This window comes from Lepus europaeus, chromosome 9, assembly GCF_033115175.1.
Source record: "Lepus europaeus isolate LE1 chromosome 9, mLepTim1.pri, whole genome shotgun sequence".
NCBI lineage: Eukaryota > Metazoa > Chordata > Mammalia > Lagomorpha > Leporidae > Lepus > Lepus europaeus.
Window position 1 is genome coordinate 57758446 of NC_084835.1, and position 27091 is coordinate 57785536.

The following is a 27091-nucleotide window of genomic DNA, read 5'->3' on the forward strand; positions in this document are numbered from 1 at the left end:
GGCTGTTTTGAAATACACAGTGCGTTACTCAGAAATGTAGTCACCACAATAGATCACCAGAAATCCGGGTTTTCTGATCTCACTGGAACTTCGGCACCCTTGACCTGTGTCTCTTCTTCCCAGCCCCTCCCCACTGCCAGTCCCTGGGAACCACCACTGTACCCTCTACTTACACTTTTAGATTCCACATGTGGAATCCTGTGGCATTTCTCTCTCTGTGCCTGGCTTATTTCACTTAGCATAATATCCTCTCCATTTGTCCCTGTCATAGCAAATGCCAGGACTTCCTGTTAAAGTCAGGAACTTTCAAAGAGGTGAGATAAAGGGTTTAGAAGTCTTTGTATCAGTTTTAAGATGTTGACATAGACAGGAGTTGTATGTAATGTTTTATTTGATTGACTTTTAAAACCGGAAATGAACTCCAAGGGGTTAGAACTTGAGTGATAGCCACTCTCTCTGTTGCGTTCCAATGCAGACACACATAGTGACTGTAGGGAGAAGGCTGCTTGTTAGTAAACATGGTAGAGTGAGCCTGTGCTCTGCCAGAGTCTCTGTGTTTATTCTTCAGTAGATGAATCATTTAGGAGGAAAACGCCTGCCTGTTAGTACAGCCAGCCCCGATGTGACTAATGACAGTTCTGGCCCCAACCAACTGGGACAGCAGGGGCTCTGGAGTCTGGCCTGCCCACTCACAGCTCTCTCTCAGCTTAGCAGGTTTCAAAAGTGGTTCCACCGAGGGCTCCAGGGATGGTGGTATGACAACGCTGGGAGGCCCGAAGAACAGTGGTGTGTTTATACAAGCCACAGGGGCCCTAGGCCTGCTTCCCAGAGGTCAGGAGGAGCTGCGTTTGCATAACCTCACCGAGGCTCCTTGACCAGAGATTTCTATTTGATTTAATCTCCATCCATAGCAAGTCTATAATTGAATAAGAAGTCATTTATTATGAAAGTTTCAAGTGTGTTTCTGACTATGACCCAGGCAGTCCTCGCTGAATTCTTGCTTTGTTCAAGTGCAGGGATGAAAGAGTAGACCAAACTTCTCTGCTAGAGGAAGATGGTTGAAGCGTGGCTCTACCTGTGGTTTGTGGAGAGAAGCCCTAGATACCCAGTCTGTGTCTGCATAGTGGTGTGGGTGTGGCCAGTTACTCGGTTCCTGCAGACAGCACAGACGAAACCAGGGAGCAGGCATGACAGCCAGGCCATGAGAGCTGGGGACAGGATCTGTTGAGGTGGAAACAGCTTGTCCCAGGCCAGGACAACCTGTGGACTCCAGTTCCCCAGGCTATTCCCTGCCTATGATGCTTACAGACAAGGGCACATGGATACTGTTGGGAAGGCAGAGTGGTGGCACTGTGATCAGCACCCAAGAGAGAAGCCATGTCCCTATTCTGTCCAGAGAACCTTATCAGACCCCTGACGTTAAACACCGCCCACATGCCAGTGAGTCCCAAACCACCCTCTCCAGCTCTTGCCTGTCTCTACCCACTGTGTGTCTACTGCTCTGGCCACCTGCTTGGCCCTTCCAACAAGTACACCTGAAAGTTGGTTCAGAATCGAATTCCTAAGACAACGATGTCTACTCTCTTCCTGTGCCTCTCCTGGCTGTCCCCATCTCATCAATGAAGACAACAGTGTAGCAATTGCCTCTTGATTCTCCTCCAGCCCCTCTCCTGCCACATCAAATATGCCAGCTATCTGTGCTGGCTGGACATCCAACACACACCCCACCCCTGACTACCTCCTCTCTCCCTGGCCACAGCCCTAGCCTCAGAGTTGCTGCTCAGCTCTGCTTGTCCTCAGGCAGCCAGTGAAATAGCTTGTGAAACTGCATTGCTTCATGCCCTGCAGCAGATGGAGTGATTTCAGGTCAAAGTCTGATAATTGCAGGTTCAAGAGGAATTAAGGACGGAGAATGCAATGGTGAGTCTGGCCGACTCACTGGGGAATTTTGCTGCAAGAGGCAAATGTGGGTGGGAGGGCTGTGCTGGTCTATGGTGAGATAGCCAGGGTTGTTTGTTGGGGCAGAGGGATGGGGGAGGAAGGTGCTAGATTGCTTGCAGGGGAGAGGGTAGAATGGGCTTTTGGTCTCCCTGCTGTCCTAAGAAGATGGGCTCTGGTCACCATTGCTGGTGCACCTGCAGCTTGCCCAGTTAAAGGAAGGTGGAGTGTAATCAAGGCAGGCAGGCTGTTAGAGGTTGTCTGGGGTTCTGGCTAGAGTTTGGTGCTCTCTTCTTGTGAGACAGGCAGCAGAGTCGTGTGCGGCTGAGGAGGAGGAGGGTGAGGAAGAGGGAACAGTCCTGTAGAGGAGTGTAATAGGGACACTTGTTGTCTTGCTGTGCACACCGTAAAGCCTCCTACCAGCTCTTCCATCCACCAAGGATGCTCTTTCCTGGGACTTGCACTTGGTGTTGAGCTTCTGATCTTGGCTTAAATGTCTCCTCCTCAGAGAGGCTCCCCCGGCCTTAAACCTGAACTAGCCCTGCAGCCAGACACAGCCTCTCACCCTGTTGGGCTTCTTGGAATAGCATTAGTTGCTGGGTGATACCCAGGTTGTGGCTTTTCCCCTGCTTCCCTGTTTAGTGCTGTGTCTCTTACCAGAAATACATGGACATGTTCGGCCCTGTATAGAGAGGAAAATGTATTGGATAAGTATGAGATGTTCCTTCTGCTTCAGCAAAAACATACAGAAATATCCTGCTAGGGAACGGTAGAGCCCAATTTATGTATATGAACTTGAATTGGCCCAGGACTGAATTCCTGTATGTGCATGTGTGTGTGTGTGTGTGGACATGTGGGGGTGGGGGTGTGAGTGTGTGTGTGTGTGTGTGAGTATATGTGGAAGTGAGTATGTAGGTGTGAGTGTGTGTGTGTTTGGGTATGTCAGAGTGTGTGCGTTGTGAGTGTGGAGGTAGGGGTGTGAATTTATGTGTGTATGAGTGTGATTGTATGTGAGATGTGTGTGAGTATGTGTGTATTTGTATGTGTATGTGTGAGTGTGTGTTTAGTAGGTACAGTAGGTGGAGGGCTGTGGAGGTGTCTCCCGGAGCCTTGATTCATCATAGCCAACCCAAGTCACCCGTGGTCTGTCCTCTCCTTGGCCAGTAGAAGTTACCTGCAGGTCACGCCTCTGGGCATGCCTTCCTCCTGAGAACTGAACTACAGCGTGAACCAGACATGACCAGTGAGCACTGTGGGAATATCTAAACTATCTCAAGAAAGAACCTTTAAAATGGCGACCTGGACAGGCCAGGTTTCCTTCTTTACTCCTTGACCAGTGGTAGCCCTGGACCTGCCGAGGCTCCTGGCTCTGCAGCGTAGGGGGCTGGGGATGGGACATCCAGGGGCCCACAGATGTCGAGCATCTCAGGCAGACTCCCGTCTATGTGGTGATGCCTTCTATTTATGATTCCTTTTTATAGAAATCCGAACTCTAACCCTTCCAGGCAAAGATTCTAAATGGGCATAAACATGCCCTGTTCATGCTTTAAAAATGAACCGTAAAAACACCTGAGCCCACCCAGTTGAAAATGTTGCATGGGAATAGATCTCTCCTCCCCAAGTCTCCCATGACAGTACAGAGGTCTGAATCGTCCAGCAGCCAGCCCATGCTTCAATCTCTAAAAGGAAGTGGCCGCTGTGTCTCTATACAGGTAGCCAAGACCAACCGCTCATCCTCCTGAACCAGGAAATAGTGAAATAGCGAACAAAGATAAACTTCTGAAGGAAGAAGTATTTTCCAAACTCCGATTGCCCCCACCCCTGCCACCCCCGGTTACAACCACAGAGAGCTTCACCATACCCTCTGCGGATTCAGTGGCAAAATGTGAATCCAGAGAAGCCAAAGCTGCAATTGCTAGTAGATGTTTCAGAATTTCTTCTACTGCCTAAAAATCAAGAGCACCTGTGAGACATGTCCTTAGGGACCCGTGGTGAGGGATGGCCTCTGTTTGCCTCTTCAGGAAAGATCCAGGGGACTTGGGTTCGGGTGGGGACTCCCAGAGACTCAAAGGAACAGGCAGAGTGGCGGTCAGCATGTTTTTGGCTGATTCGTGAAGTCCCCCTCCCTGGCTGACCCGTCAATTTAGGAAGCCTTGAGTCCGCTGGATGGGTAGGCAGCCATCGAACTGGCATATTTTCTGGTTTTCATTTCTTTAGGCTGGAGGAGAGAAAGTGGATCCAGAAGAGGCGCTGATTTACGACGAGGATTTTGATGGAGGCGATGGTGTCGAGGGGGAGCTGGAAGAAAGCACCAAACTAAAACTGTTCCGCAGGTTCGCCTCCGCGGCATCCAAGCTCAAGGAGTTCATTGGCAACATGATTACCACCGCGGGGAAGGTGGTTGTGACCATTCTACTGGGCTCCTCAGGTGAGCGCACCCAGCACGGGCCTGTGCAGGTGAATGGGAGGAAGCAAACAAGGGATCCATCTATTCCACAACCCCAGATCATAACCAGAGCTCTTGCAAAACCGGCCGCACACGCAAAGCACACGAAGAAATGATTTTTCCTATTCAGTCCCAATTTTGATGTTTTTGAATGGTTTCTATAAACCTCTGTAAAATAATCATTTTTCTCTATCTCCTAAGTGACCTCATTTGCTAAGTTTGGGTTGGAATAGCAACTCCTCCTCTTCCTTCGTGCCCTTGCCTGGTGATCTGCTCCAGACAGCTGCCTGCATGCCCCCACCACAAGCCACGCCTGGGAGTTCTGAGAGCCTAGTTACATTGGGTCATTCGTAATCTTAATTTAACTCTCCAGGATATACTATTTTTCATCTGAAACGAGATTGTGATCTTCCAGCACAGATACTCACTTCCTTGAAATTTTGGCCGTGGGCTGCTTATTCCATCATAATCTTATCTTGATCTTTTCCCTCCCTCCAGTGGGCTGCTCACCAGTGTTCTGGAGCTACTGATCTCATGAGTATAGGCTCACTCCAGCTGCTTAGTTAAAATTGGGAAGATGAAACAGTTTAATTTTCCTAATAGGAAAAAGAGAGAGAAGGAACATAGAATTTCTCAAGAAATAAAACTTTATATATATATATATATGTATGTGTATATATATATATATATATATATATATATATTTTAAAGATGAATTTGTTTGAAAGAGTTACAGAGAAAGGAGGAGAGACAAAGACAGAAAGAGAACTTTCATCCACTGCCTCACTTCCTAGATGGCCACAACAGCCAGGGCTAGGCCAGGCTGAAGCCAGGAGCCAGGAGCTTTATCCAAGTCTCCCACATGGATAGCAGAGGCCCAAGCATTTGGGCCATTTTCCAATGTTTTTTCAGGCCCTTGGCAGGGAGCTGGATCAGAAGTGGAGCAGCCAAAACTCAAAGCAGCACCCACACAGAATGCCGGTGTTGCAGGCAGTGGCTTTACCCACTATGCCACAACCCCAGCCAAACTTATTATTTTAATAGGCCATTTCAAAATACTCAGCAAAAGTACTTTAAGAGACACATAGGACTGTGCAGTTAGCTTGGCGATCAAGATGCCCACATCCCACACCAGAGTACCTGAATTTGAGTCTCTTCATTTTCCTGACTCCAGCTTCCTGCCAGTGCAGACCCTGGGAGGCAGTGGTGATGGTTCAAGTGACTGGGCCCCTGACACCCACCTGTGAGATTTGAATTGAGTACCAGGCTCCCAACTTCAGCCTAGCCCAGCTTCAGCTAGTGGAGGTATTTGGGGGGTGAGCTTATATGTGGATGCTCTCTCTCTCTCCTCTCTCTCTTATTCTCTCTACCTTTCAAATAAACAAACAAACAAACAAACAAACATATACAATGGGACTAATTCATTTAATACCCCCCCCTTTTGGTGATAAAAAAATCCAAGTTTTGTCAGATAAGAGGAGAAACTTTGCCATAGTAAGTAATGTTATAATGACTTGTAGTTAACTAAGCAATGAAAATCTTTACAAGAAAATAATTTCAGGAGGAGTTGGAGTGGACAAAAGTAGATTCCTGAAAAATTTGAGGGGAAAAGCAGAAATAAGGAAACATGCAAGTAAATATGGAAATTTCACTGGTCTGAAAAGTGGATTTTATTCAGTTCAAACCCACAGGCAGAATACAAAGTATTCCCTTGTAGCTACAAATTTATCACTTCACATATGACTTTCATAACAATAAATAGAATATTTATTCTGATCATAAAAATGAATTAGGATTATGGCTTTTAAAACCTGACCCATCCATGAAGACATACAAAGGAAATTCACATGCTTCCCACCTATGACATGTACTGAGCAGTGAGTTTCCAGCCCTACCCATTTGTCATGATTGCATTTCTCCCCTCGTAGGTATGATGCTGCCATCTTTGACGTCGTCTGTATATTTTTTTGTGTTTCTGGGTCTGTGCACCTGGTGGTCCTGGTGCCGGACATTCGACCCACTGCTGTTCAGCTGCCTCTGTGTTCTGCTGGCCATTTTCACGGCTGGACACCTGATTGGACTGTATTTGTACCAGTTCCAGTTCTTCCAAGAAGCAGTACCACCCAACGACTACTACGCAAGGTAAGCAAAATCTCTGAGACATTTCAAAGAGCGCTCGCTGCCCCTGCCCCCCCAGTCATGACCTTGATTGGATTTTGTGGATTGGCATGGATTCTTCTTGATGGCATCTCGTGTGTAGAGCAAAGACATGGCGGCTGGTGGAGAGGCAGGGGAAACAGTCTAGCACTTCAGTTGGATTGGATGGCAGTCTGGAAAGCAGAAGAGGCTCTCCCAGGTGGAGGTACCGCTGGGATGCAGACAAGGGCAGGGCTCTGCTGTTTGTGGCAACTGGAACAGACAGGGTCTCCACTGAGGAAAGAGAGGCAGCAAGAACCTGGTACACGGAAGAATAGTCAGGACAACCATCCAGCCTCCAAGAGCTCGCAGGCCAAACAGATGGAGAAGAATTAAACATAAAAATAAGAATGAAAGAGATATATCTGATAATTCACCTCAATAGAAGGTGACTATCACACCAATCCCTAATTGTGAAAATGAGAATTAATGGTAAAGAAGCCAGCATTTACTAAAATGTTTTAGAAGGAATTTCTGGCCATTCTTAGTTAATGAGGAAAAATACCTTCTTGCAGGATATAACAGCTAATGAAAGGGAAAGGATTAAAATAAGTAGAAAATTATTCCTTATCAGTTCCTTACTTACATGTTTGATTCTGGCTGCAGCCAGAGGTCATTACTTCAAAAAGTTGTTGGGGCAAGGAATGTTTGCCCAATGACAGTCTAACCTCACTGATTGTTTTCTAATTGCAAGGGAAAATTGTATGTTTATAACAAAAGTCAGTGCCTTAGCAAATTGTTCGAAGTTAACATGAACAAAAATGGAATTACCAGACATTTCACTGCTTTCACTGTGATGCAGTGTGTGATGTAGATAACATCATGTTTCAAGCCTTTAGTCCAAACCTCAGTGTCAAGGAATCATAAAGCATAGGCAACAATCTCAATGGCTCCATAAGAACGAAAACACCCAGAATGTGGATTCTAGAAGGCAAATGTCTGCTCTTCAAAGTATCGAAGACACCCAGCAAACTCGTGTGAAACACATCTTTAGAAAGATCCTGGCTCAACAGCAATCCCTGGACGGCATCTGTGGTTAAATGGGGGAAACTTCAGTATTCATTGGATATTAACTCATAGTATGGTTTTGTGGATTTCTGGAGAAATGGTCCACCTGAGGAATATTTTAGGGATAGAGTGTAACAGTGAATGCAACTTTCAAAAGGCTTAGCAACAAATGACAGAGAGAGACTTATTTAAACTGGTAATCAGTATGGAGTTACCGATTATTCTATTTGAACTTTTCTTTGTCCTTGGAAAAGTTCATAATTAAAAGTTACAGAAAAAGAAAATGAACAGAAATGGCAAGAGAGGATGTGAGTGTGAGGTGAAAATTGTGGCCTGAATTCTCTCGGCAGAGATCCTGGCAACTGTGTGGTACTTTTGATCTTCCCGCTGAGAACTGAGGAGCCTGTACTATATAGGAACAAGAATAACCATATCACACCAGCAGTACAGGTCTGCGTCCTTCTTTGAAGGCATCCAATGTGGCTTCTGTGTGATGGAAAATCCAAACATCGATGAGTATACAGTCCCATTTACCTTGCTTTGACTGGTTCATGTGTAAAATCCAGTCTTAAAAAATTCATCAATCAAATCCTAAACCCAAGTAAATTCAGTGAAAATAAAACTTGGTGCCTAATACAGACACAGACACACACACACATACACACACACAAACACACACACACAGCCTTCCTAATTCCAAGTCCCTTTAGCTGAACCGATTGTATTAACCTGGACATTAAAGAAGTGTAATTCACTCTCTTGAGAGAATAATGTTGTAGAGGCATGCTAAACGTAAAGCATCTTTTTAATGGTACATATTCACATTATATTAATTTTAGGCAGGACACAATAAATGCTAAATTTGAGTACAGACATTAGTTCTAAAATGCATCTTTAAATTATTTTTGAACTTTTGGATGCTTAATTTTCAGCTTATTGAACATATTAAAAACGAATGATTTGGACTGTTGTAAGGGCTGACTTCTAGGGGATGACTTAATTGGAAACATAAATATCCTCTGCTGGGCTGTAGTGTTTTGGTTTGGGTTTTTTGGGTCGTTTCTTCCATGCTAGTTTAAGGCTCTTTTCTGCCATCTAGGGGCAGATAAGAGAAACTACAGAGAATGTTCCCAACTGCCTTGAAAATACCTGTCTAGATCAGGGAAATTTTCCGTGAAGCATCAGCTGGTAAATATTTTAGGTTTCGCAGGCCATTATATATATGTATATATGTATGTATGTATGTATGTATGTATATGTGTATATGTATATACATATATATGTATATGTAACTATTCTTTCAGAAGCTGCCACAATGCAAAAGCATCAATACGACGAGATGTGGAAGAATGAGCGTCACAGTGTTCCTGTGAAATGTTGTGTGTGGGCACCAAAATTTGAATTTCATATTGTTCTCAGATTTCATCAAGTATTGTTTCTGTATTGATTTTTCCCCATTATTTAAAGTGTTTAAGGTCGCTCATAAACTGTTGAATGCGTTGAATGCGACCTGGCCCCTGGGCCATACCTGGCCATTCTGTGACATAGATAAAAATGGTCTGATAGTGTAATAACTTTCTGTGTTAGGTTTTCATTTGAATGGTTACATACTTAGAAATGTAATTTCAATTTATTATAGACATTTTAGATAATCCCTTCATAATTTTTAAAGGTGTGTTACTATCATCTCATAGAGTAAGTCGTTAGAAGTTGGTTGCTTATCAGTGTACAGAAAATTTGAGTTAAACAATGCACTAGATAAACTCCCTTGCTGTAGTCCCCTCCTCCATTAATTTGGTGATAATAGTGCATTGCATTTTATTCCTTTAAATCATGGAAATTAATAACTTTAAAACAGTTGCTTTTTTCTGGGGCATAATTTCAATGCATTGGTACTGACCCCAAAGTCTGAGCTGGAAGAAAGCAAACTGCAGTTAAGCAGAAAAAATTATCACGCATGGGCATTTTTCGCTAATATTATGACCATGGAGTCACTGTCCCTTATCGAAAGCTGCCCTTAATACACTCCAAGCAGTTTTGTCTTCTCATAAGCTTTCACATGGGCTCACTGGTGAGAATTATCCTTATTTTTACAAACACTGAAATTTTTTGTCATTAGTATAACCGATGCTTGTAGGTGGTTATTTGGAAAAATGAAATAAAGAATAAGGAAAAACACTATAAAAATGTAATTCATCACTTCTCAGCCTTTTGGCTAAGATCAAGTGTAAAATGTAATCCAAACTCCCAGAAATAAGTATAAATTTCTTTTTAGTCTGTATCCTTCCAGTGTGAGAGGCTATCAATAAGTCTGTGGATGGCCCAGAGCCATGGCTCACTTGGTTAATCCTCCGCCTGCAGCACTGGCATCCCATATGGGCGCCGGGTTCTAGTCCCGGCTGCTCCTCTTCCAGTCCAGCTCTCTGCTGTGACCCAGGAAGGCAGTGGAAGATGGCCCAAGTGCTTGGGCCCTTGAACCCGCATGAGAGATGCGGAGGAAGCACCTGGCTCCTGGCTTCGGATGGGCGAAGCACCAGCCATAGTGGCCATTTGGGGAGTGCACCAACGGAAGGAAGACCTTTCTCTCCATCTCTCTGTCTCACTGTCTAACTCTATCTGTCAAATAAATTTTTAAAAAGTCTGTGGAAAGTAGAATTAAGAGATAAAATTTTTTGGTGCAAATATTTTTGAAATTCATGCATATAAGAGATTTCAAAAAGTTCATGAAACTGTATATTCTGAGAAAACCTGCTTAGATTTCAAGTTTATTTTGCAGCTAAATTAAGTTATATTTTTTTGAGATTTATTTATTTTACTTGAAAGTCCAGGTACCCAGAGAGAGAAGGAGAGGCAGAGAAAAAGAGAGAGAGAGAGAGAGAGAGAGAGAGAGAGAGATTTTCCATCCGTTGGTTCACTCCCCAATTGGCCACAACAGCAGGAGCTGTGCCGATCTGAAGCCAGGAGACAGGAGCTTCTTCCAGGTCTCCACACAGGTGCAGGGGCCCAAGGACTTGGGCCATCTTCTACTGCTTTCCCAGGCCATAGCAGAGAGCTGGATAGGAAGTAGAATAGCCAGGACTCAAACCAAAGCCCATATGGAATGCTGGCACTGCAGGTGGCGACTTTACCCACTACACCACAGCACCAGCCCCTTAAATTATCTTTTAATTCCCCTTTACCATGACTTTTCTGATGACCTGTCATATGGACTTTTGAAAAACAAATTTTGAATCATATTTCACGTACTTTTTAATATAATTTACCTTTCTCACTAAAGGAATGCATGTTCCTGCATTATAAAAGATTCTTGTAAATGTGATTTTCCCAGGCTGAAAGATGTTTGGTTGCAGCTATATTACAACTGAGTCACTCCCTGGGTGCCGACCATGTTAACTGGTCCTCATTTGTGTTCTAATGGGTAATTCTGTGATGGGCACCCACATTCCTTGTGAACCCAGACAAAACTCACGGTGAGCAAGATGCAACCCAGTGACCTCTGAGAGATCAGAGAGCCTCCAAAGGCTGTGTTGTGCTCACTTCTGCTTGAGGGCCCAGACGTTTCTAAGGCAGAGGGCCAATAGTATGTGAATTTTTGTGATGTCCTCACCATGCAGATGTAGATCGAATTCCACGTCTACTTGTGCACAGATCTGGAATTCCATTTTTCTTTATGGTGATCCCTTCTGTTAACCCAATGGCCCCAGACAGTGATGGAATATTTCCATTACTTCTCCCCGTTGCATGTGTGTGAAAGGTAAGCAGGGGACAATAACTCTCTGGGACAACAGGAGATGGAACTAACGCTGCAATGTGTTATAATCCTAAAAACGGACTTAACCGGGTGAACATTGTGGTGCAGCAGGCTAAACTACCATTTGGGATGCCCATATCCCATAACAGAATGCCTGGGATTGAGTCCTGCTCCACGTTTGATCCAGCTTCCTGCCTTAGTACTTGGGTTTCTGCTACCTACATGGGAGACTCAGATGGAGTTCCTGGCTCCCGGCTGTTTCAGGCACTTGGGTAGTGAATCAATGGATGGATGATCTCTTCCCCCCGACAAGTATACCACTTTGCCTTTCAAATAAATAAACTTAAAATCTTTAACTTCTCTGCCCTCCATATTCCCCATATTATTTTTTAAAAATATTTATTTGATAGGTAGAGTTACAGAGAGGCAGAGAGAGAAAGAAGGGGGGGGGGGAGAGGGAGAGAGAGAGAGAGAGAGAGAGAGAGAGTCCTCCATCTACTTTTTCACTCCCTGAATGGCCACAACAGCCAGAGCTGAGCCTATCTGAAGCCAGGAACCAGGAGTTTCATGTGGGTCTCTCATGTAGATGCAGGGGCCCAAGGTCTTGGGCCATCTTTCACTGCTTTCCCAGGCTCATTAGCTGGATCAGAAATGGAGCAGCCAGGAGTGGCATCCATATGGGATGCTGGCACTGCAGACAGTGGCTTACCCACTGTGCCATAGCGCCAGCCCCCCAATATTCTCATAAAACAAATTAGTGATCACAGTTCAAAAGCTGGTCTGGCAAAATAAATCTTCAAAAATGAATCCATATGAATAATTTTAAGACCCACATAGCATTCAAAATAATCTCTATAATAGAATATAACTCTATAACAATGATTGTTCTGGCAGGACTCCTTTAGAAAAATGGGGAACTTAAAAATTCACCTTAGCTAAGACTACACTTTGTAGTCCCTTTCAAAGGTTTTGTATTTTCACAGGATTTCTGTAGACAGCCAACTCCCTAGATATAAAAGACATGAAGTGAGAATGGAAGCATTGGAGTGGTGGGGCTGATGTTCAGATTCCCCCAGGCATGTGTACGTATCCTCACCTGTCACCACCTGTGACACTGGCCAAGTTCATGAATCTGAGAGGGCTGGTACCTGCTGCCCCGTGAACTTCCCGCACTAGAAGTGTGGTTGGTGCCCTGGGCAGAAGACGGGACAAAGGCAGGGAACATGATTCATGCCGTGCAATCATGAATATGTGCTGTCCTTGTGGGCACTACACTTTACTTTTCTCTACTCATTGGTGATTTACATTTCAAGCCAATGTAATAGTTTGGCTTCCACCACTGGCCATTTCCATATATCAGTGATACCTAAGGTAATTCTGACATGAATTCATCTAAAAACAATCCTTGATGGAAGTGGGCTTTTTATTTGTTTGTCTTGAGTTATCCAGATAATGCAGGTACAATTGCTGAAGTAGGTAAAAGTTCTGGGCGCGGCAGGAGACTGAAGTTAATGTCTGTCATTTTCTTAACCATAATGTAGTTGTGTGGAATATACAAACTTAAACCAGTTAATGAACAGTTCACCTATGTTATGCACAGAGATGAGTATGTGACTTTGAATAAATCTTTTCCTTAAAAAGTTTTATTTATTTGAAAGAGTACAGAGAGAGAAGGAGAGAAAGAGAGAAAGAGAGAAAGAGAGAGAGAGAGAGAGAGAAATTTTCCATCAGCATGTTCATTCCCCAAATGGCCACAATGACCAGAGCTGGACCAGACCAAAGCCCAGAGCCAAAAGTTTCTTCCAAGTCTTCCATGTAAGTGAGAGGCCTGGGAACTTGGGCCATCTTAGGTTGCTTTCTAAGGCCATTAGCAGGGAGCTGAACTGGAAGTAGAGCAGCCAAGACTCAAACCAGTGCCCACCTGGGAGGCTGATGCTGCAGGCAGCTGCTTAACCTACTGTGCCGCAGGGCAGGTCCCTAACTTTGAATAAATCTTTACACTGTCTTTCTAAGCTGTCACCGCTTCCCATTCCAGTCCCTGAGGCTTCTCTAGATCATTTACAGCATTATGAAAGGGGCTTGACTTGTTTACTCATTTCAGTGTATTGTTTTGCAGCTTTTTTCACTTTAGTTGTGAGGCTTGAAAATGAAATGATGGGACTGCATAGAAAAGATTCTACAGTCATTCCCTGTGAAAATGGCATCTTCTTTGAAATACGGGGGTACTTCAAAAATTGGTGCAAAATGCAATTAAAATATAAGTTAATTTTGCTGCAGAAATGTATGAAATCCACACATGCCATGGGGGTCATCTGAAAGTTTATGGAAGGATCCAGCACTGTGGCACAGCAGGTTAAACTGCTGCTCACGTCTCCGGCACCCCGTGTCTGACACCAGTTCAGTTCCCAGCTGCTCCACTTGTGAGTCGGCTCCCTGCTGATGTTCCTGGAAAAGCAGTAGGTGATGACCCAAGTACGTGCACCCCTGCCACCCATGTGGAAGAACTAGCTGGAGTTCTGGGTTCCTGGCTTTAGCCTGGCCCAGCGCTGGCTGTTGCAGCCATCTGGGGAGTGACCCAGCTTGCTCTCTCTCTCTCTTTCTCTTTCTGCCTTTCGAACAAATAAATTAAATAAATATTTTAAAAATGCTTATGGGGGCCAGCACTATGGTGTAGCAGGTAGAACCACCATCTGCAGTTCCAGCATCCCTTGTGGGTGTCAGTTCAAGTCCTGGCTGCCCCACTTCCGATCCAGCTTCCTGCTAATGCTCCTGGGAGGGCAGTGGAGGATGACCCAAGTACTTGGGCCCCTGCACTCACGGGGAGACCCGGAAGAAGCTCCTGGTTCCTGGCCTCGGATTGGCTCAGCTCCAGCTGTTGTGGCCATTTGGGGAGTGAGTCAGCGGATGGAGGATAGCTCTCTGTCTCTCCCTCTCTGTAACTCTGCCTTTCAAATAAAATAAATCTTTTTTAAAAAGTGTTCATGGAAAGTGCATACTATCAAAAATTGTTTACCAAAATCAACTTAGTTTTTAACTCTATTCTCCACCAATTTCTGAATTACCTTCCTATGATTGAATACAATAATTTGCCTTGTTGCCTTTTTTAACTTATATTTCAATAAATCGTGGGGATTAGAAAATGAATTATGCAGAGTGAAGGAAAAGCTCATGTTTATTTCAGTGTTGAAGCAACATACAAAATAAAGCCTAACTAACACTCCAACATGGAGTTGACTTTATGACAAAGGAGGAAAATGTTTTTTTTAAAAAAGTAAATATGTAACATCATTTCTTATATTCAAACTATTTTATACTAGCCATGCATATCAATCATACTCATATGTAAGGAGGAATGAAGGCCCCCATACTGGATGTCCTTTCAATTCTGAGAAGCCAGTGGGTCCCTTAGAATATGTGAGAGTGATAGCTGCTCTTCTCTGAGGTCGGCTGCATTTGCTTGGCAAGAGATTAAGTAACCCAGGTAATGAAAGTGACTGCATTTTTGTAGCCCTGCCGAGGATTGCTCTGCTGTGCCTGTCTTGCATTAGCGTGGCATGAGGTTTAGTCAACAGAAACACCACAAAAAGACTAAGCTGTTCTTAATGGAGACCAGTTGGCAAGAACTTCAGCTGAACCCAGTCCAGCAGTGTGGGGAAAAGCAAAGTGAAGCAGGTCCCTTTAATGCCGAGGAATGCAAATGAGCCCAACCACCTTAAAGGCTTTCTCTTCCTAACTCATCTAGACTAGCGCTAATCTGTAAACTTGCAGGGGTCTCATGATAAGCAAACAGGTAGTTTCTTTGGAAAAGATTCTTCCTGCTCACATGACTTAGTCTACAGGGGATCAGGGATCATCTGTGCTCTTTGGAGACTTGAAAAACGGAAAGTACTCAACTTTCCACTGATCCGTGGAAGATCGCTAGGTTTATCCCCCAGAGCCCATCTGGACAATGTGCCGCACCTTGTGATCATTTGGAGGCACAGAAAAGTGTGTGTGGAGCCGGCTCCCAGGGCAATGGAGTGTCCTAACCAGCCGTTGTGCACAAAAGCAATTACTAAGCCTCTGGCTGAGCCTAAGTGCTGGGTGTCTGTCCGCCTCAGCTACCGAGACTTCTAAACCTCGCCTTCCAGAGGTGCGGCCAGGATGTAACGATGCAGATCAGACTTCTTACCTTTGGCCTGTTGGAGGCATCTCCCAGGGAAGACCTCCCTTTTGGTTTCCATGGAGAAGACTCCCTGTTCTCTTCTGGGACCTAGTTAACCAGCTGGTGTGAATCATTCTACAGGGTCTGTAGCTACAGAGAGCAGCTCACGTGCAGACACCTGACCACAGGTGAGGACCATTCTGCCCAGGTGCCCTCATTCCCGCCAGCAAAGATCAAATGAGCGCTCCTCTGTTAACAAGGGGACAGTGAGAAGGTTATATAAATGCTCCAGAGCTCATTCTCTGGAGCCCCCTACAGCTCAGGTTGAACCTCGACCTTGCTACTTCCTAGGAGGAGCACCTGGGCAAAACCCTGCTTAAACTCTGTGCCTTTGGTTCCTTGTCTGTGAACTAGGCATGAAAATTGGGCCCAGCTCAGAGCAGGGTGCTGGGTCCAATAGGACAGTATGTATCCAATGCTTGGCAATGAGTGCGTGTGTATCTCTGTGTGTGTCTGTCTGTGTATGTGTGTGTGTGTAGGGGGGGTGCTGAGAAGAAAGGGACTGATTTTTATGTTGATTCTGCACTTTTAGTGTTCAGACTTGCCCTCCCACTTGGGACAGTTCTAGCCCCGTCTCTAATCACACTCACACTTCCCTGAGCACGTAAAGCTCCATCCCCACTGTACTGTTTTCTTTCTTCCCTGCTTACTCTTCCTCTGCCTCTTTCTCTCCCCTGATGCACCTGCTCTGGTGCCTTCCCCTGGAAACTGCCATTGCCCTCTGCAGACTTGCTCCCTGGTACGCGCTGTGCCAGAGCGAAGTCATCCGTTTACCCCTGTGTCTGCCCTATGGAGGGCTGTGATGGGGCTCTTTGGGCTTTGGTGCTCTGGGGATTTCAGCGCCATTGACCACACATTGGGCTCTCAGGAACACTCAGCTCAAGCTCATTTTATTGCTGTTTCCTAAAACCCTGGCTCTTCATCTCCTTGTGTATCAAAATAAGATAAAACTTGTATTTCCTGACCTCCAAGTCCCAGAGGTGGCCACCTGCTATAAGATGTGTAGGAACACTGCTTTGCAGAAAGATCATTGCCAGTTTTATGAGGCCCATTGTGCTTGCACTGCCGTGATTGTATGGTACATGCCCCCTGATTATTGAATTTCAACTTCAGCTTAGGAACTAAGAAGGTCGTGGGAGTTGCAGCTGTGGTTCCTTAAGTGTGGTGCTGGCAAACATTTAGTTTTTGCATTAAAAAAATGATGGTTTTAAATTTATTTATTCAGGAAACTCAAGAATCGCTTTATCTCTGATGGCTAAAATGAACATGGTTGAAAAAAACAAATAGCTTCACTTTTGAAGGAATTAGAGATTTTGCTTTGGATTGGATTCAATAATACCTTTTTCAGAGACCCAGTTTGCTTCTAACTGTTGAGAGAATTCAGATCATGTTTCTTAATCGGGGGGGGGGGGGGGTGGGCACTGACCTTGAAAACAGGACGAAAGCCCCTGCCCCAGAGTGTTTGATGTGGTTAATGTTAGCCAGGTAGCATGCACGGGAGTCTGCCTGGGCCTGGTAATGTGGAGGCAACCAAGAACATTTCCTCCACTCTCCTTCTGGAGTTTTATTTGTGTGTGGAAGGCATACAGAGTGAATTTTTAAATTATTAAATAACCTATTGTTTGTGAGGGTTAATGAGTTAACAATGTTTTTCTCTACTTATTTCCAGTTCATGTGGCATCTGGTTGTATAGTAAAATTCAATCCAGCAAAATAACTATTCTTTCATCTTCTCTTAACAGTCTCACCACATGAGCATCCTCCTGATCCAAAAACACAGTCTTGGAAAACATGTAGGGCGATTTTTGTTTCTTGATATTCTCCCTGTAAAACAAAACATTTTACTTAAACAAAACTCAGTGGAAGCTCTTTGTGTGTGTGTGTATGTGTGTGTAAGTAAGTGGGGAAAATTGCTATAATAATAGTAGCTTTCTTTTAGTTTCTTATAAATATTAAATGAGTAATTAACAGGATACTTCAAAGAGTGTGGAAGAATGGAATTAAAAGTTAAGCTTTCAAAATCTGAAGGGGAATAAACATAGGCATAGTTATATTTTTCCACAGTTACATTTTTTTCTAAACTTGCTCTGAATGATTGTTATTAATGAATGTATCACACACTGTGCCTGGATGCTTTCATTTAGATTCTTTCTACATTAAAAATGAATCTCAGATTAGTGTTGGTAGAATTTCTTGTGGTAGAAAGATTGCTCCTTCAAGTAAGATAACAGTGTATGAAAAATTAATTCCAAAGAGAGCTTTTGAGAAAGGGTATTTGAGAACAAAGCAATGGTTTAACAATCAAACATTTTATTGGAAAGTATGCTCATCTTGTTTGTTAGAGTTAAGGTTTTCATGCACTTTCTGGATTTTAATTAATCGAAGCAACACCTCATCAATTTTCCAGTTCAATTGTAGATAAGCCAATTTGGCTGCCCCATGAAATATTTTGAGAATAAACATACTGAGATGCATTGCTTCAGAACTGCTTGGATTGTTGAAGTTCAGAACGTTGCTTATGCAGTGATTCTGCTGTTGTCTCGGCTTGTTAGTTCCAAGTAACCATGACTCAAAGACTAGAGATTAGTTCTAAACGTGAGAGCCAGGGCACTTTGATTTCTTTCTCTAGAGCTGCCCTAAATAATCTCTCTGCTGAAAAAATAAATAAATAAATAAATAAATAAATAAAGCAAGTGTTTTCATAAACTTACTAGTTATAAAGTATAGACAATAAACTGTATATTCCTAACAGGTGGTTTGACGGCTTTTGACATAAACATACCCAGGAAGCTATCACCACATCAAGATAATGCACATACCCACGCTACCTGACATTGCCTCGTACCCTTTTTGTAAACTCCCTTGGTTCCCTCACACTTCCCCATCCCATATCCAGACAACCAAGGATGTGCTTCCTGCAACTGGGTTAGTTCAGAACTTCTAGGATTTCAGATACGATCAGTCATACGATGTGTACCCACTTATTGAGGAGGGGAGCAGGGGGCCGTCTGACTCCTCTCATGTAACCCAGTGATTCTGAGATCCATCCGTGTTGCAGTGTGAGAGTTTCAATCGCACTGCATCCTCAGCAGCACTAAGTGTGGCTGAGTTTCTTCATTGGAGGTATTCTAATAGGTGTGTCCTGGCAATTTATTGTGATTTCACTTTGAGTTTCTCTAATGACTAATGAGGCTGGGAATCTTCATAAGCTGATTTTATATTCACTATTTTGATGAAATATCTGTTAAAATATTTTACTCTTAAAATTTAGAACTGTTTCTTTTGAGATTGAGTTTTAAGAGCTATTTTGCTCTTCAGAATTGATTTTTCAGTTGTCAGAGATGTATATTTTTGCAAAAATTTTATCAGTTTATCAATCATCATTCTCTTAATAGTATCTATGCTAGAGAAAAGTTTTTTTTTTTTTTACTTTGATGATAAAATCCAATTGACCAACTTGCTCTTTTATGAAACGTGCTTTGAGTATGGTATCTAAGAAAATTTTGTCAGACCCCAAATCCCAAAGTTTTCTTTTAGAAGTTCTGTGGTTTCATTTTTGGCCTATGATGTCAAATTGCCCCAGATTCATTCATTGAAATGATTATCCCTCCTCATTGTATTGCATTTGCACTTTTGTTAATGTGTGTGTGGTTGAGCTTGTATACGGACTGTCTATTCAGCACCATTGTTCTACTCATCTTTATGTCCTGTCTTCATTAGTTCAGCTTTCTAAGTCTTGAACTTATCTAATTAACATTTCATTTTTTAAAACTCATGGTAATTCAGGGTATTCTAAGTACTTTACATTTCCATGTGAATTTTAAATCAGTTTGTCAATGCGTGAAACAAATCCTACCGGGGTGTTGCTAGGGATTGCATTGATTCTACAGAAAAATCTGAGTGACATTAAGGCTTCATATGTATAAGCATGATATATATTTTCAAACACTTAGATCTTTTCAAATTCCTTTCACCGATTTTTTTTTTCAATTTTAGTGCACAGGTCTTCCACATCAATTATCAGAGTTGTATCAAGAATTCATAATATTAATACCATTGTTAACAGTAATTCTTATTTCAATTTCTGGCTGTTTATTGTTACTATCTAAAAATACAATACTTTGTAAATTATATTATAACCTGCCACCTTACTAAACCCATGTAATAGCTCTACAAGAAGTTTTGTAGATTCTACTGTGTTCTCTACATAGACCATTTTATCTACAAATAAAGAGAGTTTACAGAGTTACAGATAGAAGGAGAGACAGAAAGAGAGGTCTTGTATCTGCTGGTTCACTCCCTAAATAGCCATAACAGCCAGAGTTGGGCCTATCCGAAGCCAAGATCCAGCAGCTTCTTCTGGATCTCCCACATGGGTTCTGAGGCCCAAGCACTTCCACTGCTTCCCCAGGTCATAAGCAGAGAGCTGGATTGGAAATGGAGCAGCTGGGACTCAAGCCAGTACCCACATGGGATGCTGAGGCTGCAGGGAGAGGCTTACCCAACTACACCACAGCACCGGCCAACCTCCATTATTTTAAATCCAGATATCTTTTTCTTATCTCATTTTCTAGAAACTCAGTTCACTATTGAATTGAAGTTTTGAAAATGAACGATGTGATACTGATAGGTTTTTAGCAAATACCATTGATCAGGTTGACAGCTATTCCTAGTTTGCAGAGAGATTTTTGTCTACAACAGAACTTAGATTTTGTTACATACTTTTTCTGTGTCTGTTGAGACCATCATTTTGTTTTCTTTTCTATTCTGTTAATACAGCAAATTGATCTTAGAATTTCAAGGCTGGAGACTCTCCCACTGCGGGAATCTCATGTTCTGTCTTGTTTTTCTTTCATCCCTCAGAGCTTGCTCTGCTTCAGTATCTGATGTGTGGTGTCTACTGATTCATCATTTTCTATGTTGTTCATAGCTCCAAGCAGGAAGATAAATCTAACCCTGTCACTCACCGTGGCAAGAAAAAAAAAACTTTTTACCAGTGCTTGAAGTAAGAAGATCTGTACCTTGGTCAGACGTCTGCCAACTGCTTCCTTTTCTAGATGCCCCTTTCTTCCTCTGGTGTCTTATGTGCAAAAACAATTTATCTTAGACAGATGAGCACTTTTACTGTATGTCGTCATGATATGCACTACTCAGTCTTTTTTCTCAGGTTTCTCTGACCTCTCGGGTAGAAAATGAAAGTCCTTGGTCAGTCACTTGGCGCCTTTCCTGTATATTAAAATGCAAGAGCAGACAGGCCAGCTACTTACCCCGCCACGTGGAGCCTGCTGCTCCCAGGTTCAGTCTGTGTGGTGAATTGCAGATGGCAGTGACACAAGGGTGAGTATCTGAGTGTCTAAACTTACAACAAGGAAAACATAAAAATGCTAAATGATAGGAATTTTTCAGCAACTCTCCACATACGATGGACGCAATAGCAGGTGCCTTGTAGAGCTGTTGCGTACCACTTAGAGCAGTCCCTGACTCACCAGAGAAACTACTTCCTTGCTGCCATGGGTCTCTTCCTTTTCTCTTCATAATTTTGCTGGTCATTAACTACCTAAGACATTTAAGTGAAGCGTTTTGACCCATATACTGAAATTATAGTTACTTAAGGAAAATTATATTTGTGTGTAGTAGAAGTACCTGCCTTTCCTACCTCTTACCTTGTGCCCCACGGACAGAACAGGGCATGACTCCCACATGGAGTGAGAGCCTATCATCATTAGCAGAAGCACTGGAGCCTGGAAGACCAGCAGTCCTGGGGTTCCTGGCCCTGACTCATTCTTCACATTTCTCTCAGAGGTGAAAATGTGTTCAGGCAAGGGGCATAGAACATCATTAAATCATCCATAGAATATAAACCTTCTCTTATGACTCCTGTGACATGAGAGAAAGACTGCCTGCACAGTAAAGTGGAAGACATTTCCCAAGGGCCTCTATTTGTCTGCAACAACCACTTTTCCAAATAGAGCACACCTTTGACCAGGTGCAAAAGTGCCCTTTGGATAGACTGCTCTTATTACTAGACAGTATCCTTCAAACACAGACAGCTCAATTACAGCCAATTGGAAGACAGTTAAGACACATATCTGTCCCCCGCAAACTTCAAAGGCTTGATGCAGAGCCCAGAAGACTCCATGCAAAGTTTTTCCAGGCTTGAAACAACAATGTAGTATGAGACCTGTCAGATTACAGCTTTCTCACACACACAGAAAAGTGTCCGTGGCTTTGGCAAGGGAGTGTGTTTAAAGCCTAAGTCAGAAACTAATGAAAAAAGGTGGTTAAACGTTGGCTCTGTTTTTCATATGATGCAATGTGGCTGAAGTGAGGGAGAAGGAACTGGAAGCCAAAGTCGCACAAACTCCAGTGTAAAAGACAGCATTGTACTCATACAAACAGGGTTCCCTAAGAAACAGATGGGATCTTGCAGAAAAGATTCCTTAAAGAGAGTTCCAGATTTGTTCCCACAGAGACGTTTGTTGGACATTGAGGAAACTGCATAAAATTATTGAAACATTGTGGTGAAGAAGGTTAAGCTTCTGCCTGCAGTGCCAGCATCTCATATGGGCACCAGTTCCACTTCCAATTCACTCCCTGCTAATGTGCCTGAGAAAGCAGCGGAATATGGCCTGAGTGCTTTATCCCTTGCACTCACGTGGGAGACCCAGATGAAGCTCCTGGCTCAGCCCCAGCCATTGTGGCCATTTGAGGAGTGAACCAACAGATGGAAGATCTCTCTCTCTCTCTCCCCTCTTCCTCCTCCTCCTCTTCTTCTTCTTTTCTTCTTTCTATGTCTCTGCCTTTCAAATAAATAAATCTATAAACAATTTGTTGAAACACAAAGATTGCTTCTTGTAGGTATCTTACCACCTACACTCTTTTGACAGTGTGTCCTTGCTCTCACTCATGCATAAAAATCAATTCTGTTGCTTCTACCCGCAGTTAGATTTTAGGTCTTTACTTATTTTGCTTATACCATAGAATTTTGGACTGGGAAGAGATTTTGGCACCATCCCCCAGGGGAGCGCAAGCATTCTTGTTTGTCCCCCCTGACCTCCACCGACATCTTAAAAGGCCGTCTGCCCAGTGGGAACAGGAACAGAAACCAGTCTTCTTGCTTCCTGCTCTGTCACCCATCTCCAGTGATTCAGGGGTGATGGAGGCCTTGGCTGGTGACTGGATTGAAACAGTGGGTGAATGACAAGAGTGGGCAGACTGGGTGCCCTGTGAAAAGGGGTCTTCAGAAGATTCTGTTTTCCCATGAGAGAGGACTTTTTATTTTCCTTCCTTTGAGATTCACTGAATCTGAAGACTCTTCATATTCTAGACATGGACAATTATTAAAAGAAATGAGTGACAGCTGTTGAAATGAAGCCATCCTCAGGCCAGCACTTGTTGTGTGCAGATTTGCTATGTCTGCACACTGTGGCATAGTGGCTTACCTCTGCCTGCGACACCAGAATCCCATATGGGCACTAGTTTGAGTCCCAGCTGCTCCACTTCCCATCCAACTCTCTGCTGTGGCTTGGGAAAGCAGTAGAAGATGGCCCAAGTCCTTAGGCACCTGTACCCAAGTGGGACACCTGGAAGAAGCTCCTGGCTCCTGGCTTCAGATCAGCTCAACTCTGGCTGTTGAGGCCATCTGGGGAGTGAACCAACAGATGGAAGACCTTTCTCTCTGTCTCTCCCTCTCTCTGTAAGTCTACCTCTCAAATAAATAAATAAAATCTTTAAAAAAGAAAGAAAGAAAGAAATGAAGCCTTCCCAAAGCCTGGATTCCTGTGTTCTGTGCCTGTCTGCAGTGAGACCATGCATCACCCTCCCTTTGTCACCTTCTGCAGTGGGGGGGACATGGTGAGTCACTTCTGTGCTGAGTGTTTCCTTGTCTGCTCCAAGAAGTGAAGCGCACAGACTGTGAGTGTGAGAGTGTGCAGGTGTAACAGTGGAAGACAAAGGTGTCGCAGATGAGAGAAATGTGTGTTGTTGGGTGAGCAGTCTAGTATAACCAGTGGAACACGACCTGATGTGGTCAACTATTCAGCCTTCTCAACCGCCTCCCCAACCCTTCTATCCAATCCATACCAAAAGCACCACCCGCAGGAGACTCAGTTCACCCTGAGAAGGCACGGCAGTTCTAGTTCATTTTACCCAGGATACTTGCTTGCCAGCACCTCCAGTTGGTATTGACCTATGATCCCGGTGGAAAGCAAGTGTGTGTGTAGCAATGCCAATCATAATGATGGTAGTAGTGGTAGCCACATTTTCCTGAGTAGCTATTATATGCTGTGTTCTCTATATTTGCTCCATGTATAAGTACCTCATCACTGTAATCTAGTAATTAGCAACAAACAAAATAGTTAGGATTAACAATGAATTAACAGTTTTTGAGAAATCTGGTATCTCTTTCTAGATACACTTGTCAGTGTAGTAGGTGACCTTGTTGAAATCATGTCTGTCCCACAGGATCTGGGAGAGGGTATTGTGTGGAGATAGGAGTGGAGAGGTGGAAGTCAGTGATGGCTTAGATCCTTCTCAGCTCAAAAGTATTTACAATGCAAAGGAGATCCACAAGCCTGTATCACAATTTTAAATTAGTGAACCAATAAGCTTGGAGTAGGATTGCGTGTGAGGACAGCCTTTCTACTTAGCCACTTACCGTTCTCAGTTTCAAAAATAATTGGGGGTGGGTGGGAAACATTAATGTAACTCAGGACTCATGGATTGTTCAATAACGAGAGGGATTCCAGAGGAGAATTAAGTCTGGCTGAGAGATATGTTATTCCATTTTGTGGGAATTTGTGCATTCCACCTACTAACTAACTGGGAGAATCATCACAAACTATCCACAAACCAGAAGCTTTTCTTGATAATCTAATAGGAAGCAAATTGAATCCTAAGTGACACTGGCTTACTGGGACTCATTCCCAACAGTTTCCATCTTGACAATGAGACTATAAAGTAAGCAAATGCTTTAAATCAAGGAAATTAATAGAAAAGCTTCCAAAGGGATTGTTGTCATGGAGCGTTTGCTTGGACACTGCTGGTCTGAATTGGGTGTCAGGGAAAATTACTAGGAGTGTAAATGATCAACATAAGATCTCATGTAGCTAAGTTTGGCCGCAGGCGTATTGCCAATATAACATTGTGTGCATGTTTCAGTGAAATGATGCTAGAAAAATAGAGAACAGATATCTGGAAAGTGTCTCTGTATAGAAAGATCTGTTTTATATTTGAAACACTCTTCAGTGGCTTCTTGCTCAATATTCTAAATTTGGAATGTCTATTTCTCATCCTGTGTCTCCCACCTCCTTACCACAAAGATCAAGGTCATTTGAATGGCCTTCAACATGGAGGAGCTGCTTAGACCATCTGGGCTGCTGTAACGAAGTCACCCTAGACTGGGTGACTTCAACGGTGAACGTTGACTTCTCACACTTCTGGAGGCTAGGAATTCCAAGATAAGACACTGGCAGACCCAGGGTCTAGTGAGCTCCTGCTTGCTTCCTGGTCCATACATAGACATCATCTTGCTATGTCTGCACATGGAAGCAAGAATGAGAGAGCGGACTGCAGCGGGGTAGAGGGGTTTTCTTGTGTAACCACACAAATCCCATTCCCAAGGGCTCTACTCTCAAAGGCCCCTCCTGCAAATACTCTGAACTTGGAGGTTAGACTTCAACATGTGGATTTTGTTGGAGAGACAAATATTCAGATCATACAAGAGCTGTGAGATTACGCTTAACGGAAATAAGATGATGGAAGGGAATGGGGAAAGGGTACTGGGTGTTTCTTGTGCAAGTGATAAGGAAAAGCAGCTTTAAGCAGGTGTCTTTCCCATGCTAAAGGATACTTCGTGGAAAATGGGGATGGGCATTTAGCTTAGTGGTTAAGATGCCAGTGTCCCACCTTGGAGTGACTAGTTTCAATAGTTGGCTCCAGCTCCTAAATCCAGCTTCCTGCTAGTCCACAGCCTGGGAGTCAGCCGTGATGACCCAAGTAATTGGGTTGCTGATACCCATATGGGACACCTGGATTGAATTCCTATTTGCTGGCTTTGACATGGCCCAGCCCCAGCTGTTGTGGGGCATTTGAGAAGTGACCCAATGGATGGGAGTTCTTTATGTCTCCGCCCATCTTTTTGTCTCTGCATCTCAAATTTTTTAAAAAAAGAAAGAAAGTTCATAGAAAGTTTAACTAGAAGATATGGTTTATTTGGGGGCAAAGAATTTTGAGTCTATACTTATTTATTTCATCATACACATTTTCCATGGACCATCTGAAGACTCTCGTATGCATAGATTTCAAGATTTTTTTTTGCACCAAAAAGCTTATTTTTTTTTTTTTTGACAGGCAGAGTGGACAATGAGAGAGAGACAGAGAGAAAGGTCTTCCTTTTTGCCGTTGGTTCACCCTCCAATGGCCGCCGTGGCTGGTGCGCTGCGGCCGGCGCATGGCACTGAAAGCAGGAGCCAGGTGCTCATCCTGGTCTCCCATGCGGGTGCAGAGCCCAAGGACCTGGGCCATCCTCCACTGCACTCCCGGGCCACAGCAGAGGGCTGGCCTGGAAGAGGGGCAACCGGGACAGAATCCAGCGCCCTGACCGGGACTAGAACCTGGTGTGCCAGCGCCGCAAGGCGGAGGATTAGCCTATTGAGCCGCGGCACCAGCCCAAAAAGCTTATCTTTTAATCCCATTTCCTCATTTGTTCCAGGGGTGTTTCCTTCATAGGGAAGGGAAGGCCTCTCGATTCAGATAGGCCTGTGCTCTCCCTGGGGCCTGCCAGCCTCTGAGCTCGTGGGGCTGGGGGCTTCTCTGCACTGCAGTTGGTTGCCTGATCCCTACCTCCTGGAATCAATGAGGTAGGAACACAGGTGTGGCTGTGAAGTTCCTGGTACCTGACCAAGATTCAGTCCCTCTACTGCTTCTCCCAGGAAGGCTCTGTGATGCCACGAAGAAGCAGGAGGAAAGGAAATCACACACCTGCTTCATGTAGTGGGCCTGGATTCATAATGATGATAGAGTTAAGATTTACTATTGTTGATTATTATTATATGATTCTCTAAGGATAGGTTTATTTTATTATCCCCATTTTAAAGATGGGAAAACTAAGAGGTGTAAATAAGTGATTTACCCAAGTCCCATGATAGAGTGTGAACTCAAACCTAACTCGGAGTCACTGCCCAGTCCTGCTTTCTTACTCAGCTCTGGGGGCAGGCAGTAGACAAGAGTGAGGGCTGCAAGCCAGGCCAAGGATGAGTTTATGAGGCGCGTGCAGACGAATGGGTCCTCCAAACATCTTGCAGATGCATTTATGTAAATGAGTCTCGAGGCTCCAAACTGGGGAAAAGAAGGCACGTTTGACCCAAAGCTCGGGAGAAAGTAGGATGTGGGTGTCCCGAGAGCTGCAAAGCTGGCAGGGTTTGGTTAAAGCCTGTGTAAGTAGTGAGGCTGTCTCGTGAAGCCCCAGGGGAGGGGGTGTCCTTGCAGCTTGCTTCACTCCCATACAGTGGGTGCTGTGGACTCACCCCCTGCAGCAGCTGTGGTCACAG

The 27091-nt window shown here is 43.9% G+C and overlaps 1 protein-coding gene across 3 annotated transcripts in view; it reads left to right on the forward strand.

Moving 5' to 3' along the window:
* The window catches only part of PIEZO2 (piezo type mechanosensitive ion channel component 2), a 460107-nt gene that overhangs the window by 284585 nt on the left and 148431 nt on the right, over positions 1-27091 (forward strand). For all 3 annotated transcript variants that reach the window (XM_062201352.1, XM_062201350.1, XM_062201351.1), the window contains exons 6-7: positions 4156-4366; positions 6313-6526. In XM_062201352.1, coding sequence (XP_062057336.1) covers positions 4156-4366; positions 6313-6526 — 425 coding nt within the window. The remainder of the gene's footprint in view (positions 1-4155; positions 4367-6312; positions 6527-27091) is intronic.